This window comes from Gymnodraco acuticeps, unplaced genomic scaffold (genome assembly GCF_902827175.1).
Source record: "Gymnodraco acuticeps unplaced genomic scaffold, fGymAcu1.1, whole genome shotgun sequence".
In the NCBI taxonomy this organism is placed as follows: Eukaryota; Metazoa; Chordata; class Actinopteri; order Perciformes; family Bathydraconidae; genus Gymnodraco; species Gymnodraco acuticeps.
In genome coordinates, this window is record NW_022990889.1 from 269,822 (window position 1) to 288,828 (window position 19,007).

The 19,007-nt window shown below is 40.1% G+C and overlaps 2 protein-coding genes and 1 long non-coding RNA gene across 5 annotated transcripts; 2 read left to right on the forward strand and 1 right to left on the reverse strand.

The window, feature by feature from the left end:
- The first annotated feature begins 1,267 nt into the window (after positions 1-1,267).
- On the forward strand, positions 1,268-5,970 carry LOC117557699 (inositol oxygenase-like). Of its 3 annotated transcripts, none has more exons than XM_034233650.1 (10): positions 1,268-1,438; positions 1,625-1,705; positions 2,219-2,299; positions 4,128-4,290; positions 4,373-4,440; positions 4,728-4,837; positions 5,148-5,215; positions 5,319-5,368; positions 5,500-5,612; positions 5,693-5,970. In XM_034233650.1, the coding sequence occupies exons 1-10, from the start codon at positions 1,421-1,423 to the stop codon at positions 5,799-5,801; spliced, it is 861 nt and encodes a 286-aa protein (XP_034089541.1). In that variant the 5' UTR covers positions 1,268-1,420; the 3' UTR covers positions 5,802-5,970. The 3 variants fall into 3 exon arrangements, with proteins under 3 accessions (XP_034089541.1, XP_034089542.1, XP_034089540.1); XM_034233651.1 differs by having other exon boundaries at positions 1,327-1,438; positions 1,603-1,705; XM_034233649.1 differs by lacking the exon at positions 1,268-1,438 and having other exon boundaries at positions 1,480-1,705.
- Positions 5,922-15,275, reverse strand: lmf2a (lipase maturation factor 2a). Its single transcript, XM_034233648.1, is given in 15 exon segments — positions 5,922-6,880; positions 7,354-7,462; positions 7,747-7,808; positions 7,810-7,859; positions 8,459-8,627; positions 9,150-9,332; positions 10,215-10,311; positions 10,396-10,501; positions 10,573-10,713; positions 10,812-10,950; positions 11,123-11,301; positions 11,808-12,001; positions 12,717-12,745; positions 12,840-13,093; positions 15,063-15,275. Coding segments are annotated over 15 exon segments (2,262 nt in total). The 5' UTR covers positions 15,157-15,275; the 3' UTR covers positions 5,922-6,424.
- Positions 15,276-16,180: 905 nt separating this feature from the next.
- LOC117557730 lies at positions 16,181-17,138 on the forward strand. The gene is made up of 2 exons (XR_004570750.1): positions 16,181-16,530; positions 16,965-17,138. It is a non-coding gene; the product is annotated as an uncharacterized LOC117557730 (long non-coding RNA).
- The last annotated feature ends 1,869 nt before the right edge of the window (positions 17,139-19,007 follow it).

The window sequence follows — 19,007 nt, forward strand, 5'->3', positions numbered from 1 at the left end:
ACATACATACACATACATACATACATACATACATACTATACATACATACCACCATACCTACCTACCTACATACCTACCTACCTACCTACCTACATACATACATACATACCTACCTACCTACCTACCTACATACATACATACATACATACATACATACATAACCAGAGCTGAGGATCCTAATACTGCTGTTCCTTGAACGGCCACTTGAGGCTGGCTTCAAAATGGGAACAATCCCCATAGACCCCCAGGTTAAAATGCCCATATCTGCAGCAGAAATACAATGTTACATATGAATGGCCTAGTAAAAAAAAAGTTTGACTTTAGAGTTATCACCCTATTAATGACAACTGTAAAGAGTGTGAATGTTTGGATAACTCATCAGTTATAACTATATTTAGGTTCAAGGTTATACATCATTTAGGCCGTTGCCGCTTTGAGTAAGAGGTGGTTATACAGGTTGCTAGCTGCTCTGCATTTAAATCAACCTGTTCATAGAGATTAAGGTTTAATGTAATTGTTGCACATCTTTCAAACTCGACACCTCCAGTATGCACACACTTTGTTATAGATCTGTGGTCTCCAAACTCAAAGTGGGATTCTTTCATTTTTAAAACATTTTCAAGTGAGTCACATAAGGCTTTTTACAGTAGTACTCTCCAAATCTACATATCAAACATATTTTTTAATTGTAAAATCTGTGCCCTTTTAAGTAAAACATGTGATGGTTTGTTGTGGCTAATCAGATTTGAGAGTTGGGCTGAACTTCTTCCACTAGATAGCTAATGTGTGTAACTTTAAATGTTTTAATATGGCTACAATTGGCAGGTGTCAACAATGTTCCTGATTTTGTGTCAACTGTGGCTTGTTTCAACACTTTGGTCAATTTGACCTCTGGTCCAACAAACAGAACATATTTCCTCCTAATCAATTCAGGCAATGAACCTGGGCATTTGATACTAAGAAATGAACTCCAGTACAATCCTGTTGTATGTGTTATGTAATAGGGTCAATACCGAGAAATAAAACTAAAACCAAGAAAGCTTTGTTGTTGTTATGTATATGTGTGTGAGTTTCTTGCTATGTGTGTTAATACAGGTAAATATGACACATGTACTGTTTGAACAAATGTGAAGGTTATGAAAAAAAGAAGAAAAAATTACTGAGTCATCCTAGATCAGTGCAAACAGGTAATACTGCTGACTTCAGAAACACTCTAAGATACACATACAAAAACACACACACACACACACTCAGACACAAACGTACTCAGGGCCAAGGTTCAGCAGGGTGTACCCCATTAAGATAGCCTTAGTTAAAGTGTGACCGGACACTACTGTACACTTTATGCGGTTAGCGTTTAAAGCGGCAGGATATATACAGGCAGGAGGAACAACACACCACAACACATCATCTGTAAGCCATGAGGGTCATCAACATGGTATGATTGGCTGAATACATACAGAGGATATGCTTTCCATTTTATCACTACTTTTTAGAATATATTTAATGACCCTCTTCTTACTTTTACTCATTTACTACTTCATATTATGTTGAAAGCATGTGTGTTTTTTCTATTTTTGTAAAACCTGAAAATGTTTCCAGCTCTCTGTATCTCTGCTCTCAGGGTCCAGATCCGTCCCTGGCATATCGGCCGAATTTGAAGACAAATGAAACCAAAGAGAAGGAAGGCTACAGAAACTTTGAGGTAAGCATCTACATCTCCCCTTGAGATCATGATAGTTATTCAATACTGCATTCATTTATGGTCAAATGATCGAATTAAGAGGTGAGAACGATTATTTTGACATGCACGAAATGGGTGAATAAAACAAGAGGCTAAAAAGAGACAGAGATATTCAGTTGAGTCTGTTTGTATTAGCAGAGCATAATCCCTAATTTGCTCTGTTGGAGCTAAAACTAAATGTTGAACATTGATCATCAAAATCACTAAGAGCTGAATCTCCATTAATGAAGTAATGCAGAAATTGCCAACCAAAAAAATAATTGTATGTAAATGTACTGAAAAACTGTTTAATAAACCGAGATAGTGAAAATGTTATTGTGTGTGTGTGTGTGTGTGTGTGTGTGTGTGTGTGTGTGTGTGTGTGTGTGTGTGTGTGTGTGTGTGTGTGTGTGTGTGTGTGTGTGTGTGTGTGTGTGTGTGTGTGTGTGTGTGTGTGTGTGTGTGTGTGTGTGTGTATGTGTGTGTGTGTTTCAGAGTGGAGATCTAATTGATCGTGTGTTCAACACATATAAGCTGATGCACACTCATCAGACGGTGGACTTTGTTAATCAAATGGTGAGTAAATCAGGAGCAAAAACAGAAGTTGTAACGTTGCCGCAATTTTTTCTCTCTGTCAAAAATCAGTAATGAACTGAAGTGTACTGATTTTGTATTTTGTGCAATTCTGTTATGACTTATTGATCTTATCAGACTAAGCAAACAAGGGTCAACTCTGGGGACTGCGTTGTGCTTCCACTTATTGATTTAACTTCTGCATTTCATACAGTCGACCATGACATCCTGATCTCTCGCTTGGAGAAGTGGGTGGGCATTGCGGGGAAAGCCCTGGAATGGTTCAGGTCATATCTGAAGGACAGAACTTTCTTTGTCAGCCTTGGTGACTCCGAGTCATCCTCTGCTCCACTCCTGTATGGGGTCCCACAGGGCTCAGTATTAGGCCCCCTGCTATTCTCCCTCTATTTGCTCCCTCTTGGGTCCATATTTAGAAAGCACGGCATTGCATTGATTATTTATTTATTTATTTATTATTGTGATGCTATGAACTATTTATAGTGTAAAATTGGAATGATCCACATCTGTGCTCCCTGGTGTATCTGTATGTTTTCTTCATGTATGTTCCTGCCTGTGTACATGACATAAGCTGCTGCTCATAACCAATTTGCCCTTGCGGGATTAATAAAGTTGTTGATTGATTCCATTGCTATGCTGATGATAGCCAGATGTATGTCCCACTAAAAAAGAAGGAGGGTTACTCAATTAGTCCACTGCTAAAGTGTCTAGAGGACATAAAGGCCTGGATGGCGTGCAATTTCCTAAAACTAAATGAAGGAAAAATAGAAGTAATGGTTTTTGGTAGCCACCACTGGCACCACTTCTGTAGAGCTGGGTTCCCTGGCTCAGTACACCAAGCCCACTGTGGCATTAAAATGGACCGTGAACTAAAACTTGAGAGTCAGATTAAATCTGTGGTAAAAACAAGCTTTTATCACCTGAGGCAGCTAGCCAAAGTAAAACCTTTTCTCTCCAGACAGCAGTTTGAGACAGTAATCCACGCCTTTGTCACCACTCGGCTGGATTACTGTAACTCTCTCTACATGGGGGTCAGTGGGTCCTCCCTCGCTCGTCTGCAGCTGGTGCAAAATGCCGCAGCAAGGCTTTTAACTGGCACACGGAAATATGATCACATTTCCCCCATTTTGGCTTCGCTCCACTGGCTGCCAATACATTTTAGGATTCATTTCAAAATCCTTTATGTACTTTTAAATCCCTAAATGGCATGACCCCACCATATCTTTGTGAGCTGCTACACCCTTACACGCCCAACCGCCCTCTCAGTTCAGCGGATCAACTGCTCCTGAATGTGCCCAGAACCAAGTCAAAGCTCAGAGGGGACCGTTGCTTCTCTATAGCGGCTCCCACACTGTGGAACGATCTGCCCCTGCACATCAGACACTGCCTGCTTTTAAATCGCTTCTTAAAACCCACCTCTTCTCCTTAGCGTATTAACATCTTTTAGAGCGTTGCTTTTATTGCTTTTACTAGTCTATTGTTTTTACTTGTACTTGTTTTATGGTGAGTGAGCTGAGCTGTTTGTTTTGTTTATTTGCCTGTACAGCACTTTGGTCTGGAGGTTTAAAGTGCTTTATAAATAAAGCTGTATTGTATTGTATTCTCTGGTTGCACATGGACTCTAGCTGTTTTAATAAACGTAAACTATCTACAGAAGCTTTTTATAACATATCATTTGAAAATTCATTGGGATAATACTCAAATAAAACTAAATAAATATAAAGCTTTTTCAAAATGTTTATTTTAGGTTCTCTAGTAGTAGTTGGAGAAACTGAACCTCTGCAGCACTATTATCACTCGTACCGTTTTGCAGAACTCTGTGTGGACGGGCTGCAGCCACACTAAGCTGGGGATGATGGACGCCATCATGTCTCTGGACCAGCTGGTGGACGAGTCTGATCCTGATGTGGATTTCCCCAACTCCTACCACGCCTTCCAGACTGCTGAGGGCATCCGTCAGGCACACCCAGACAACGGTACCATACTGAGAGAGAAGCAGAAATACACAGACTGTGTACAAAAACATACTTGATAACTGTATTCACTGTCTCTCCCCAGACTGGTTCCATTTGGTGGGTCTGATCCATGATGTTGGGAAGACAATGGCTCTTTGGGATGTTCCTCAGGTAGACACATGGTCTGGTATATCATTTCCAACTCTGAACAACCGCACTGCTAAACCAGAGTTTATCTCGTACCTTAATGTCATCTTTTAAGTTATGTCATTTTTCCAAGAAATGTTCTGTCTTCCCAAAAACTAAAATTCTTTCTGTGACGGGTCTTCAATTTTTTTTTCTCCACAAAGCAGCTTGTCATTATTACGAAATCCCTTGACCTTATCTACATGTTTTATAAAATATACATCGAACCTAATGAATCTTAATTTCATACTTTGCGTGTGTGTGCTCTCCAGTGGGCGGTAGTAGGCGACACCTTCCCAGTGGGCTGCCAGTATCAAAACTCCATTGTGTTCAGGGACAACAGCTTCATGGATAACCCAGATGAGAAGAATTCTCGCTACAAGTTAGTATTGTCATCTCACATCATCAGTCTGCACATTGTCTACCCCTGAAGCCAAGGATGTGTATTTTAAGTTTCCCATACTTTTGCAACACTTTCTGTGCCAGGTTTTTGAGACCTCTGTTTGGTTGCCTTTAAACTTTATGTGTAGTCCATAGTCTTTCCAAAACACAATGTTTTGTATTTATCTGCAATAACGACCAACATCAATCCAACTTGTAGTTCTACAATTATTGACGTCACCTAAAGACTTGTTGTTGGAAGTAATGGGAATTCTTCTGTTAAGTAATGACTTTTTTTTAAAACTATTTAGTACTGAGTTCGGGATCTATGAGCCAAACTGTGGCCTCGACAAAGTCCACATGTCCTGGGGCCATGATGGTTAGAGACACTAACACACAAAACAAACATCTACTAGAACATTTAACAGAAGTCATTGAAGTTCTTCAATATTGTTTATGATCTCTTGCATTGTTGTCTTCAGAATATCTCTACAGAGTTTTGAGGTTCAATAACTGCTCCATCCCAGAGGAGGTCAGTATATTATAACATTAAATTATTGTTTAAGTTATGTTTTGGGGAATTAAACAATGAAAGCAGACAGAAAGGGTGCAAATATTTTCTCACCTCATCAGCAGTGATACTGTTTTTCTGTCTTCCTGCAGGGGTTGTACATGATTCGCTTCCATTCATTCTACCCCTGGCACTCCCACGGAGACTACATGCACCTGTGCAACGAGAAAGACCTGCGCTTGCTGCCCTGGGTCCAAGAGTTCAAGTGAGCATCTTCCTTTGTCCTGTGCATGTTATCCTGTTCATTGCTCCGACCTGAAGCGGCATCTTCTATCCTCTCCACAGTAAATTTGACCTTTACACAAAGACCACGGAGCTGCCCGACGTCGACAAGCTGAAGCCGTACTACCAGTCTCTGATCGACAAGTACTGCCCTGGAATACTGAAGTGGTGAAACAGACGGCATTGAATTAAACAGCAGCACTATATAGAAACAGAAAGTGATACAAATGATAAGTATATTTATAAAACTGATGTTTGCATTTTTCAAATAAATATGTACAGAATTATTTTATTTTTTTAATTATTCTTTAATATGTAATAAAAAAACATTTAAAAACAAACCACATCAATTTGTCTGGGGATTCATTTCATATCTTGATACATTTGAGGAATTTATATATCTGGGGAATAAAAAAAGGAAAAGTGGAGTGTAGTTGATAGAGCAAAAGATCACAGTAACAAACAAATAACACCTGCAAACACACACCTGAATTAACATACAAGTGCAACAACACACACAGAGTAACATGAGCAACCATTACTCTCTTAATGAGTGGAACAGAAGACTGCTTATATTTACATTTTTATAGTTCTCTTTTCTTTCAAAAATATAAACATCTTGATCTGCTGAATTAAGTGATTGTGAACAGACTGATATAAGGAACATGAAAAGCAGTAAGGTGTAGATGGGAGATTTGTTTTATAATTGGCTGATCAGGAATGACAAATATACACATATACCTTCTTTGGTCATTTTCGTAACATTTATAAAAGGCAGACGGTGATAACAGTTCATCATGGGATAAGCATCTTCTTTTTAAAACTTCCTCTTTTAAGGATCTCCTCTGTTTCCATCCCGTCTTCCTCTTCTTTGTCGTCCCCAACAGGGTATTTCTCCTCTCCTTCGCAGTCCTCCACCTCATCTTCACAGTCCCCTCCATCTTCCTCTTCTTCTTCCTCCTCCTCTTCCTCCTCTTCTGCTTCCTGCTCTTCATCTGACTTCCCATCCGTGTCTGGAGCGCTGTCAGGTGCATTTGCTGTCTGATCGGTCGTAGCTTCCTTCTGAGTGCCTGCTGTTCTTTCTGTGTGTTTGTTCCTGCTCTGCAGTCTGTGGAGCAGACAGAGGGTGGCGCTGCAGGCGATGAGGGTCCAGATGAGCACGGGGGCAGGAACTCCTCTGACCTGAGAGCGCACCCACCGCACCGCCTTGGCCACAGGGGTGTTAGGCAAAGGACGCGGAGGAGATTTGTCCTACAGCCAAAAGAGAAGAATATTAATAAGAGTTCAAAAGATTTAAGACAGGGAATGTAACATGCACTGCCCACTAGGGCTGCACATTTAATTCCAATTTAAATTAAATCGCAATATGGACCAGTAAAATAATCAAATGGCAGAAAGCACAATGTTTGGTAAAACGTAGAACATGTGTAAAAATACCATTTTAAATTAAGTTTGATGTAATCCAAGCCTACAAATCATATTAAACAAACTTATTTGTTTGGCACAGATCTCCATTAAAAAGTCACTCCATAAAATTTTAATATATATATTCCATGATAATGAGAAATATGATCAATTACTCCATTATTTTGAATCATATCTTAATTGCAATGTCAGTCTAAATAAATGCTATTAGTAATTATTTCCTAAAATGTGCAACCCTACAACTGACAAACATTTTTGTTTTCCATATTACTAAAAATATGTTTTTGAGATACATTTACCTTGAGTCCATACTGAGTGAGCATGGTTTCCAGGAAGGTGTTGCCCAAGTGCACCGTGGGATAGAATTCCTCATCATAGACCCGCCTCCACCAACGCTCTGGGTAGGATCTGCCAACAAAGAGCAGCCAAAGAAAGTAAATATCCTGAGGTTTTCAGGAAGTATTCGCACAGTAAAAGTATAAATAAATATATGAATAACTCTTTAATGAATAACGGTTTAGAATAACTAAAATTGCCTACTCCCTTAATAAAAAATAATTTGTTAAACAATGTTTATTGAGTTTGAGTTTGGCAGTAACGTTTTAATGTGTGCTTTCAGCATGTCATTTCAGAGCTGAAAACAATCAAGATTTCTTCAGAGAGCAAGAGAGAGCGAGAGAGAGAGCACTGACCCATCAGCCTTGGGTTCAGTAAACCAGTATCTGTAGCGGTGCGCTCGGAGGTAGGCGGGGGGGCTCCTGGTGGAACGGATACTGTGACACGTCCGTCTGGATCAACTCTATCACTGCACAACAGAAAACAAAGCTTTGAGATCAGCTTGTTCCTGAAAATCAACAAACACTGCCTTCATTGTATTGCTAATTTAACATTGAATCATTTAGAGAAGAGAACATTTTCTACACTGTGCACATGTAGTCCTGGTCCAACAACATTGTAACAAAGTTGGACTGTGTCCCACACTAACAACTCTAAGATGTACTGTCATTTTATGAAAAATAGTTACTGTTGACTTTTATTCAGATGTCATCAAAGTAAAGATGCCGCAGAAGTGTGTGTATTTCCGTCTGCAGTCTTTCGTGTTAACACAACTTGGGTGCAAAGAGATGTTTCAAACATTTTTACAAATGGTAAGAAACATCTTTTTGAATGAACGCTGGCAAGGCATTAGTGTGAGCACAGCGATGCAAAGATCCAGGGCTGGATTCACTTCTTATCACAACAGTGATGTGATCTCCTATTATGTGTTGTACAAAAATGTAAGCATTCAACTTTTAACCCAAAAAAAGCCAAGCCAGCCGTGTTGTTTTTTGCCCATCACCCAATCAGTTGTATTTCCCTTTAAGGAAATCAAAGAATGATAGGAAACAGAGAATAACAGCATACCATCTCTCTTGCCCTGCAGCAAGCGGTACATGAGGCTGGTGAACCATGGTGCCTGTGTTTGATCCCCGAGGGCAGCAAACCACATCTGCCAGTCCAACCGCGGCTGGTGAGGAGTCACCACAGCTGGGGGGGCACTTAGGTTGCCTGGCTTGTACATAAACTCAATCTCCTGAAAAGAAAAGGAACATACTGATAGGAATAACACTTGCTGTCCAGTACTGCCTCAATGGTTATACTATACAGTTACAGATTGTGAAAACTGCAGGCCTCTCATACTCGTTAAATAAGAGAAAAAAGCAGAGCAGGCCTGTCATCATTAGGCAAACTATTATCTCAATGAATGGTATGGTCTAAACATTTTTTCATAAAATAGAAAAATGTCCATTGAAGCTTCTTGAAGTCCAACATCTCAATCCAAAACCCAAAGATATTTACCTATATACGAATTAAACAAAAGGAAAGCAGGAAGTCTACATATTTGAGAGGCTGAAAACAGCATTCCTGCCATTTTTGCATGAAAAAAAAATTGTTTTAAAATAAATTATTTAAACAATTAAAAAAATAGTTTTTTATTATGATTATTTTACTTTTAATTGCCTAATTGATTCGTTGTCGATCAACTCTGGACATCCTTAACAGCCATATTTAGATCCTATTAAAACCATCGCCATTGAGAACTTCTTCCTCTCACCGTCCAGGAGACTGCGTCGTTGCTTCCCTCGATGACGACCTCCGGCCGCCCGCTGACCCCGGTCATCCTTCTGAAAAGGCCGTAAGAGTTAACCAGCTGGAAGCGATCCACCAGGTCGTAGGCCCGACGCACCCCGGGCCACAGCTTGCCGTGAGAGTCGTACTCTATATAGCTGTATGGCACCTGGGACAGAGAAAAAAAGTCAACATAAGTAGTGACAGCAACCAGGTTGGAAGGAATAAGGGCTGCACAATACATTGTAATATGGACAAGTGCGATAATCAAATGCCAGGAAGCACAACACACATTTGGTGGATAAATACACTATTAAAATTGATTTTTTTCATTTTCTTATGACATGAATTTCCACCATTATGCGCTTTCACACCAAGTACTTTGCCGTGCTTAGTTCCCAGTACTTGTTCATCAGAACTCTGATGAACTAAAGAGAAGATCGCGTTCACACACGGAATAAGTCCCTGAGGGAGGATTAGGCAAATGAAGCCGCTGACGTCACTTCTTCTTCTTCTGCTTTGGGTTTACTGGCAGGCCGCAAACAACTTCACGGCGTATACTGCCACCCGAAGTCCCCGGCCGGAAGTCCCCAGAGTTGGGGATTGGCTTCAGTAGAAGCTGCTGGGAGTCCCAGCTGCTTCTACTGAAGCCTTCCGAGTAAATCGCCAGACCGCCGACACCTCCTCATCTCCACCGCTCCAATGTTTTTTTTTGTGTTGCCATAAGTTAGTCTCTCTTCGTTGGTGCACTGGGCTAATGCTAATAATGCTAATGCCAGCAAATACAATGGCGGCTTCACAAAACTTTTCCGAGTTTTACGGGCCGTGGTTTGCAATTCGCCCAGCCAATCAGAAATGGGAACCTTTTTCTCCCATGAAAGTACCTGCTCTCTAGAAGGGACTAAAAAGGGGGTGAAAAGGTTCTCATGAACTAAGTTCTAGTTCCGGATTTTTTTGGTGTGAACGCAACATTTCAAGAACTATCGGAACTATACTGGGAAAAGTACTCCGGTGTGAAAGCGCCTATTGATGAGTTTCCAACAACACCCACCAGACTGACGGTGAACATAGCTGCAGTGGCAGCAGCAAACACAGACCACTGCAGAGTTCCCCAAAACCTCTTCAGGAAACCGGAGACACATGCACACCTGGAAAAACAAATGAATTGGCTATGTTATATTTGGTCAATATGCAATATAATCAAGAATATATATACACACAAAGAGTCCTACCTGAACATGGCTGTGACCATCTCCCAGGTGAGAGAGAGGACACCGATCCAGATAAAGGGGATGGTGACCGTCTGCAGAAACTGGTTAAACTGGTGGTATGTGAAAGCTGCAAGGACAAGAGTATTAACAAAAGACAGCAGAATTAAATGAATTACTCCTATTGAAAATGACACCTACCTGTCTTGGAGGTGATGCCCTTCTTTGTTGAGTCCAACTTCAGGTCAAAGCATAGAACTGATCCGAAGATCATGAGAGACCAGACTGCCAGCTCCAGCAGGTAACACAGCCAGGAACACAGCCAGGAACACAGCCTGGAGTCTGAGCAGATCAAAGAGAGAGCGTGAGGAAGCTGTGGTGAGAGAACTTTGGCAGAATGGATAAACAACTAATGATATGAGCCGTTATGTTTATCATACCATTTTTGCTGATCTTGTCTGCCTTGCGTAGCCAGAAGTTTACATGCTGGTCGTCCAGCAGCGACAGACAGAGAGCCAAAGTCAGCAGGTTGAAGAAATTGTAGTTGCCGGTCAAAATGATGAGCACTTGGAGCAACACCTTCAAAAGAAAAAAGAAATCCAGATCAATGAATAATTTATTCTGCAGCACAAACCAAGCAGCTACTTGACTATATTGAGTACAATATATTTTAATAAAGCACAATGCTTTAGAGGCAAACTGACGCTCATTTCAGATTTCAGTTTGTGATAGCACACCCTTTTTCACCTACCTGCAAGTAAAAAGCCCCGATCCGGAGTCTGCGCTGAGGACTGAAGAAGAGCAGCGGTACAACGATCTCTATGACGAAGGTCCCCACCACACTCAGCTTCTGCCACCACACTGGCAGCTGGTGGGCAAACCAGGCCAGCGAGGTGGGGAGACACTGCGTCTCGTAGTGATACGTCAGAGCTGCTCAACACACACAAACAAAAACTCTTTACCTGAGAAAAAAACAATGCTGTATCATTTGAACGCGCTGTAGTCAGTTTTAAATCGGAAAAAGTCCAAATATAGTTTGCAAATTGTCGTAATATCGTCTGGAGATGCAATGATTAGTCAAAAAAACTGACGAGACAGACAGATTGACAGAAAAGTATATCGCCAAATATTAGGATATTTGATTATTATGCATAAAATGCTGTTTCCACCCAATCAAAGATGAAGATGTCCTTATTAATCTCAATATTTTTCATATTAAACTGAAAATCTTTGGATTTAGTACTGGAAAAACAAGACATTTATATCCTTAGAGTTGGAAAACTTTTATGAATGTTTATCACAATTTGTTGTCATTGTTTAGACCAGATTATTCATCAATTAATCGTTTGTCGCAGTTCCAATACCCTCTACACATACTCGCTACAATGAAGTACAACAAAAAACAGACCCTCACTCCATCAGACTCTTATACATACCGGTAAGGCCCCACCATGTTGGGCAGCGGGACATGAGCTTCACCACACCAGAGGCAAACATGAGCCTGAACAGCAGCCAACGGGTCAGCCAGAAGGTCAGGTGGTCGTGCTCTCTGACCCCTCGCGACCCTCTGAGTAACGTTAGTGGAGCCACAAGGATACAGAGGAACCCTGTCTCCAGGAGCAAGTTGTCCCTGGACGGTGAGAAGGATAAATTATTATATTATTGGAGATATAGAGGCAATAGTTGTTGTCATTCTAGTCTGTATACAGTATTGTTGAACAGCAGCAGAAGCATGTTAATAGTGGACTGAGGATGGCGTACACTTAACGGTAAACCGCTAAATCTTTCTTGGGATCTCTTTAGCCAACTGCTACTCAGAACACTATTGTGTTAATAACCAAAAAATAAATATTGAGTTAAGTAAATCAAGTTACTAAATCGGGATATCTTTAACAGAGTGCAGGCAAAAATGTAACTAGAAACAGACCTGAAAACGTGTGTAATAAGATAATAGTTATAACATTAAGGATAACTTTATAACATTTTGGATTATGTCTTAATTCAGCAAATAAATAAAAAAAGTCAGTTACAAGAGCAAAGTCTTCTATGTGGTTTTTTATTGGATAAGCTGTTAATGCTGAATGTGCAACATTGACTTTATTCTCATTGAAAAACTTTTTGTAAACTTAGAAAGAAAGAGATCATATATATTTGTGGCTGCATCAATTTCTTCAAAGATTGAATTTAAATAATCCAAAAGTAAATCCAGAAGTATTGAGATATCATTCCTTTTTTGTTTTGTATTAAATAATGCTTCTAATAAAACAAAATGACTTGTAATATGTATTCTGAAATGACTACATTTCAAAGTAATCCATCCAAACTGTCTATAAATCATCACTCACCATTGAAAGTAGAGAAAAACCTGGCCCACCTGAAATGAGAAACAGAAGTGACAGATGAAAGAGAGAACACCTTGACAGGTGCATGTGAAAGAAGACTGGGTGCCGTTAACGCTGTAAACTCACCTGGTACATGGACAGGTACAGGGCCCAAAGGCAGAAAAACACCACGCTGTCTCGCAGAGACTCCACCAGCGTTGCAGCGAAGCTCAGTGCGGCCCCCAGAAGACACAGCAGCTCCATGGCGGTGTGAGTGTCCACGCCGAGCTGAGGGCCAAACCACAGCAGGCTGGGGGAAGACAGCAGCTGCTCCCAGAGAGACTTACCGCTGTATTTTAGCTGCCAGCGCGCAGGCAGCAGCCCTTCATTACCATAGAGACCTAGCAATAAACATGGGAAGCAACAATTAAATCAACAGCTTAGGAATTTAAACCATAGTGATCCCTTTTGCTTTTTAAGGAGGAACTGCATTTGTTCACTCATTCATTTGCAGAGGTGGGAGAAATACTCAGATATTGTAAAAGTATCATAGTGTAGGAATACTCTGTTACAAGTAAAAGTCCTGCATTCAAAAGGTTACTCAAGTAAAAGTAGAAAAGTATTAGCATCAAAATATACCTAAAGTACCAAAAGTAAAAGTACTCATTCTGCAGTGGGTCCATTTCACAATAATTGTCAATATAATAATAATAATATTGTCATACTGATATTTTGTACAAACTGTAAAGTCCACTGAGACAAATGTAACATTTGTGATATTGGGCTATATAAATAAACATTGATTGATTGATTGATTGATAATAATGTGTTTTGATGCTAATTTGTTTTTGTATTTGTTAAATAAACCTTCTTGTATCTTTTAGAAAATCCATCAGTACTACAGACTATAATCATGATCAATGCCTGCACGGTACAGACAAGCTAGTAACAGTGATTCCCGCAGAAATGAAATATACTTTGGGGGGAACGACTCGGGGTGGGGTGCGTGAAAAAAAATCTCCTCCGAAATCTCTCAAAAATTTAGGAGCGGGGCTAGTCCTGGTGGGCTACCCAGGCTGAGTGACAAGGTGGCATCCAGGAAACTCAAATTTGCAGGTCACTGCCATCGACACCAGGAACTTCCAGCTGGCAAGTTAGTAGGCCTACTCTGGGAGCCAACACACGGGCACCGACCAAGAGGGCGCCACACGCCAACATACGTGGAGGTGCTGAGGAAGGATGTGGGGGTGGAAAGCTCCACAGAGCTGGCCGGGTGTATGGAGGACCGTGAGGATTGGCGAACCCGTTGGCAAACTCGTCTAAGGACGACCTAGTAGTAGTAGTCCTTGATTGGCTCAAGTTCACACCTTTTTAGGGGCGGGGCTAGTGATGTTGTCCCGGGGATGCTTAGGAGTTGATAAAGGAGATAATCCCACTGACGTCATCATTTGATTCCAAAAGTGGGTCTGGACTCGCCCCATAGAGGCTGTTTACCCAAAGTATAATTTATGGGTGGCTCGCCCCAAAGTATAATTTATGGTTTTTTAAGTTTTTTTTACTCACTGAGCACTCATTGCCACCAATGCAAATGCAAATGAGTGCTCACTGAGTAAAAAAAATTAAAAAAACACACAAATTATACTTTGGGGGGAGCCATTATACTTTGGGGGCCCCCCAAAGTATTAACATGCTGTGGGAATCACTGAGTAATGTATAATAGATAATATTAACAGTTTTATTTACATACCACTTTTCAAGCTTCAGAATTAATGCTTCCCAGGTTAAAGAATTACATAATAATTATTATAAAACAGACAGCATAAAAGCATGTAATGTATTTATAAACAATAGACTGCTTTCTACATGCAAGTGTGTTTACAACCCAAATAAAATTACAAAAGATCAAATGTACATTTCTTTTAATTCATATATTTATTCCTGTAATTGTTATTAATTAATTAAAAATCATGCACCGGAAAATGATGTTGACACTAATGTTGACTTAATGCAGGTGTATGCGTCTCAACTCTATCGTCTCAACTCTATGGTCTCAACACAGGGGCGAGGGCGAGGTCTTCTGGACTTCTGCTGGGCTACTTATAAGGGCGTCATAAAACAGCGGGTGTGTGGTTACTGTAAAACTTTACATTAGTGCGTGTGTGCGTTTTCACAGCCTTTTTGCAGTCTCTCTGCAGATGTTAGCTCGTAAAGTTGGCAAGGAGTAGGAAACGCTTTCTGACTACAGCCAACTGAAACGTCCTCCTCTCCAAGAGAATACAAGTTGCCAGCTGAGCTAACAGGCTAACACAGACAGTAGTAGTAAGTTAGGAGAGCTAGCTTCCACACAGGCTGCAGAGTAGTGGGTCTCACCTGGTATTTGCACGTAGAGGGATACAAAGGCAGCCAGATAGATGACCGCCATGCTCCAGAGGAACATGCGCCGTGGCTGGATTATTCCCCCCATGTCTAGGCCGGGCTGCTGGAGGAGGAGAGCCGCTGCTTCAGGGCCGAGTTACCGCTGTCTGCTCCTGGAGCAGGAGGGGTGGAGGGCAGCAGGATTTGTTAATGTAGCCCGGGGACAGGGACACGTAGCGGGGAGCGATTCACACACACAGCCAGAGGATGTCGCTACCGCTGCTTTCAACAACTCTATGCTGCGTTCATGAGCATGGGATAAAAGATGTGCAGTTTAATCTTGTGTCAGGGATGGTTTATTATTTCATACTAGCAATTTGCTTTTGTGCATATTTTTGTATACGCACTGGACTCCTGAACAGGTGGAACATTCCAGGTCATACCCTCTATATTTCAGTTTTTTAATTTGATTATGGAATTATTCTTGTTTTTGTTCATATAGGCTACAATATTTATCAGCAAATGCACCAAAAAAATGTTAAACCTAGTTCATTTAAAGCATTTAAACCATATATTTAAACCTCCAAAGAGATGTGTTGTATGTAGTAAAACCATAGTCTGTAAAGGTAAAACTAGTAGGGGATTTTGTGATTTTGTTAGGACTTTACATTGTGACAGGGAAGTTATTTATTTGTTATCTTTTTTGGGCGTTGCACTTTGTAGACTGTCCCTGCGCACGGGGCTGCAGATATTGTTGTCCAGCTCGGAGGACGGCGTGTATCGACTTGTTTTCATAGAAATCACCGCAAGCTCACGACGCTGAAGTTGGCTTCCGATTCAGAGCATCCGATTCGGCAGTTAAGGGGAAAGTTAAGGGACATTTAATTTACAGCGCTGAGCGAACAATTCTCCGCGTTTGAACCTCTTAAATCGCTGCATAGCCGATTTATTTGGACTGGATTATCCCAGAGAGTCTAAATAACCCAGTTTGAGATTTGTGAAACCTTTATTCTATTTGTGAAAATACAAACAAGGGAGATTTCAGTGCTTTTTTCGCATGCTGACCACATTAGACCAGGTCCTGATCTGAAACCACTAGACCTACACTCATCAAATCGGGTAAGTATGGACAGCTAATTAAGGAAGAATAAAGTCTTTACTTCTCAAATGTATTGTAATTTTGTATTGCAAATAAAAATTCAACAGATAAGTAGGTATACTTATATAAACTTAATTTATTTACAGTTGCAGGCAAAACATTTCAACAGGAAATTAAATATAGTCTATAACTAGCATTGTTCAAGTTTACTTTAAGCAACAAGCTTTGCCTAATTACAGTATGTCATCTTGAGTACTAGGATTGCTTGGAATGTGAAAAACATTACAAGATTAGAAAATAACACTTTGGTAAAAATAATTGCTATTCATATTTTGCTTTAGGACAAAGCAGCAGAAGCTGTTCAAAGTGGATGAAAGACTGAAGGTTAGCCTTTTTCTTTATCTCATGAACCTGAATTCCTTTAACATCTTTTTCATTTTTTTGTTTGCTATGAAACAGTATTTAAGATACGAAAACTTTGTAGATAAAGAATTATCACCTAAATGAGGAGCATACACTTATTTTTATTTATTTATTCATTTGTTTAACAGGGACAGTGCACATTAATTAACATTCCTGTAAATGTGCCAGTTAGCCAAGAGTCTATTTTTCATCTGTTGTCCCTGGACAGATTTTATAAGTGAACCTAAAACAAATGTCATTTAAACAAGTAAATACAATCAAATTAAAACATGCAACATACATTACTGGAATACTTAAATAAATAAAAAGACAGAACAATAAAACAAAACAAAATAACATGTTGTGACGACCCCTCCCCCCTTCTGCCTGTCTGTGCTCCCTGCCTCCTCTGGCAGGTACTGGGAGTGTCGTCCTGTTTGTGCCCGCCCATCTAGAGGCAAAGCCTCAAGAAGGCTTGCCCAGCTGGGAGGTTCACTTTCTGATCCTGATCCTGGCCTGCTGCAGCAACCTCAGCCTTCCACCTGTGTTTGTATTTTCACAAATAGAATAAAGATTTCACAAATCTGAAACTGTGTTATAAAGAATCTTTAGACCCTCTGGAATAATCCAGTCCAGATTTGATGAGTCTAGGTATAGTGGTTTTAGATCAGGACCTGGGCTAATGTGGTCTAGATAAAAAAGCACTGAAATCTCCCTTGTTTGTATTTTCACAAATAGAATAAAGGTTTCACAAATCTCAAACTGTGTTATAAAGAATCTTTAGACCCTCTGGGATAATCCAGTCCAGATTTGATGAGTGTAGGTCTAGTGGTTTTAGATCAGGACCTGGGCTAATGTGGTCTACATGTAAAAAAAAAGCACTGAAATCTCACTTTTTGTATTTTCACAAATAGAATTAAGGTTTCACAAATCTGAAACTGTGTTATAAAGAATCTTTAGACCCTCTGGGATAATCCAGTCAGGATTTGATGAGTGTAGGTCTAGTGGTTTTAGATCAGGACCTGGTCTAATGTGGTGAAGATGCGAAAAAAAGCACTGAAATCTCCCTTTTTTTAATTTTCACAAATAGAATAAAGGTTTCACAAATCTCAAACTGGGTTATAAAGAATCTTTAGACTTTCTGGGATAATCCAGTCCAAATAAATCAGCTATGCAGCGATTTAAGAGGTTCAAACACGGAGGATTGTTCGCTCAGCGCTGTAAATTAAATGTCCCTTAACTTTCCCCTTAACTGCCGAATCGGATGCTTTGAATCGGAAGCCAACTTCAGCGTCGTGCAAGCTCTCTAGTAGCATTCCCCGTCCATCCCAAGGAACCTCTCTCCATTCCGACTCCCAACCAGAGGCAGATTTAGGGTTGTAGGAGAAGTTGTTGAGCGGACTGCGGTCAACTCAGCCGTCTCTCGCATTTGCTTGGTCAAATGAGCAGCGCTTCATTTTTGAGTGCGCGATTAATAGCGTCTTTACGGTAATCGCCGAGAAGCGGCCCTGATACAAGAGCTGATGTTATATTTCCTCAATCAATCAATGATATTTGATGAGGGATAAAATGATTTTTAGCCATACATTTTCAATAAAATTGGAACTGTTGGACTCACTACTTATAAGACTACTACCACAAATACCATGAAGTACTTTTACTGTGTACTATTTGAGTAATACCCTGTCAAACTCCCCTCCAGAGTACGATAATGTATGTTTTCTGCCATCTTTGATGAGAGATAAAATGATTTCTTGCCATAAATTCTCAATGAGAGTGGTACTGCTGGACAGAGTACTACTTGGACTACTGCCACAAGTACAATCGAGTACTTTTATCGTGTACTTTTGGAGTATTTCCACCACACTTTCCCTGTACAAGGCTCAGTCCCCATGATCAAAAAACGATCCCTGTATTATAGTCTGAGTACCAATGACCTCATATTATGTCTCTCATTAAAGTTACATCACCCATTATAACAATAGTCTTTCCTTTATACTCTTGTCTCTTCTCTTGACTGAATTACAATAGTCCTGTCTTTAACCAAATGTAAAGTCCTTCTTCTGCACCTTTTGAAGACCCCAAAACAGGCATTTGTACTGTATGCATGTGTTTGGAGAAATGACACAACAAATGGCCCAGATTTGTACTATAGACACTTGAAATCTTGTAGTGCATGACAAAATACTAATTGGCTTAGCCTTCCAGGTTATATAGGCTTTGTTTTGCAATATTTATTCAAAGGTCACTTCTTATTTAAAATCTTAAATTTCTGAGGATAAATACAAGCAATCATAATACTGCCTTCATCAAGAGTCATTGAAGCCCAATACGAATTGATCCTCCTATTAATACAGTTGACACGTGTTTTCAAAATGAAATTAAGGGATTATCTGTAATGAACATTATAAAATAAATCTTCATTCTGCTGTGTTTTATTTCAAAAGTGTTCAGAAAGA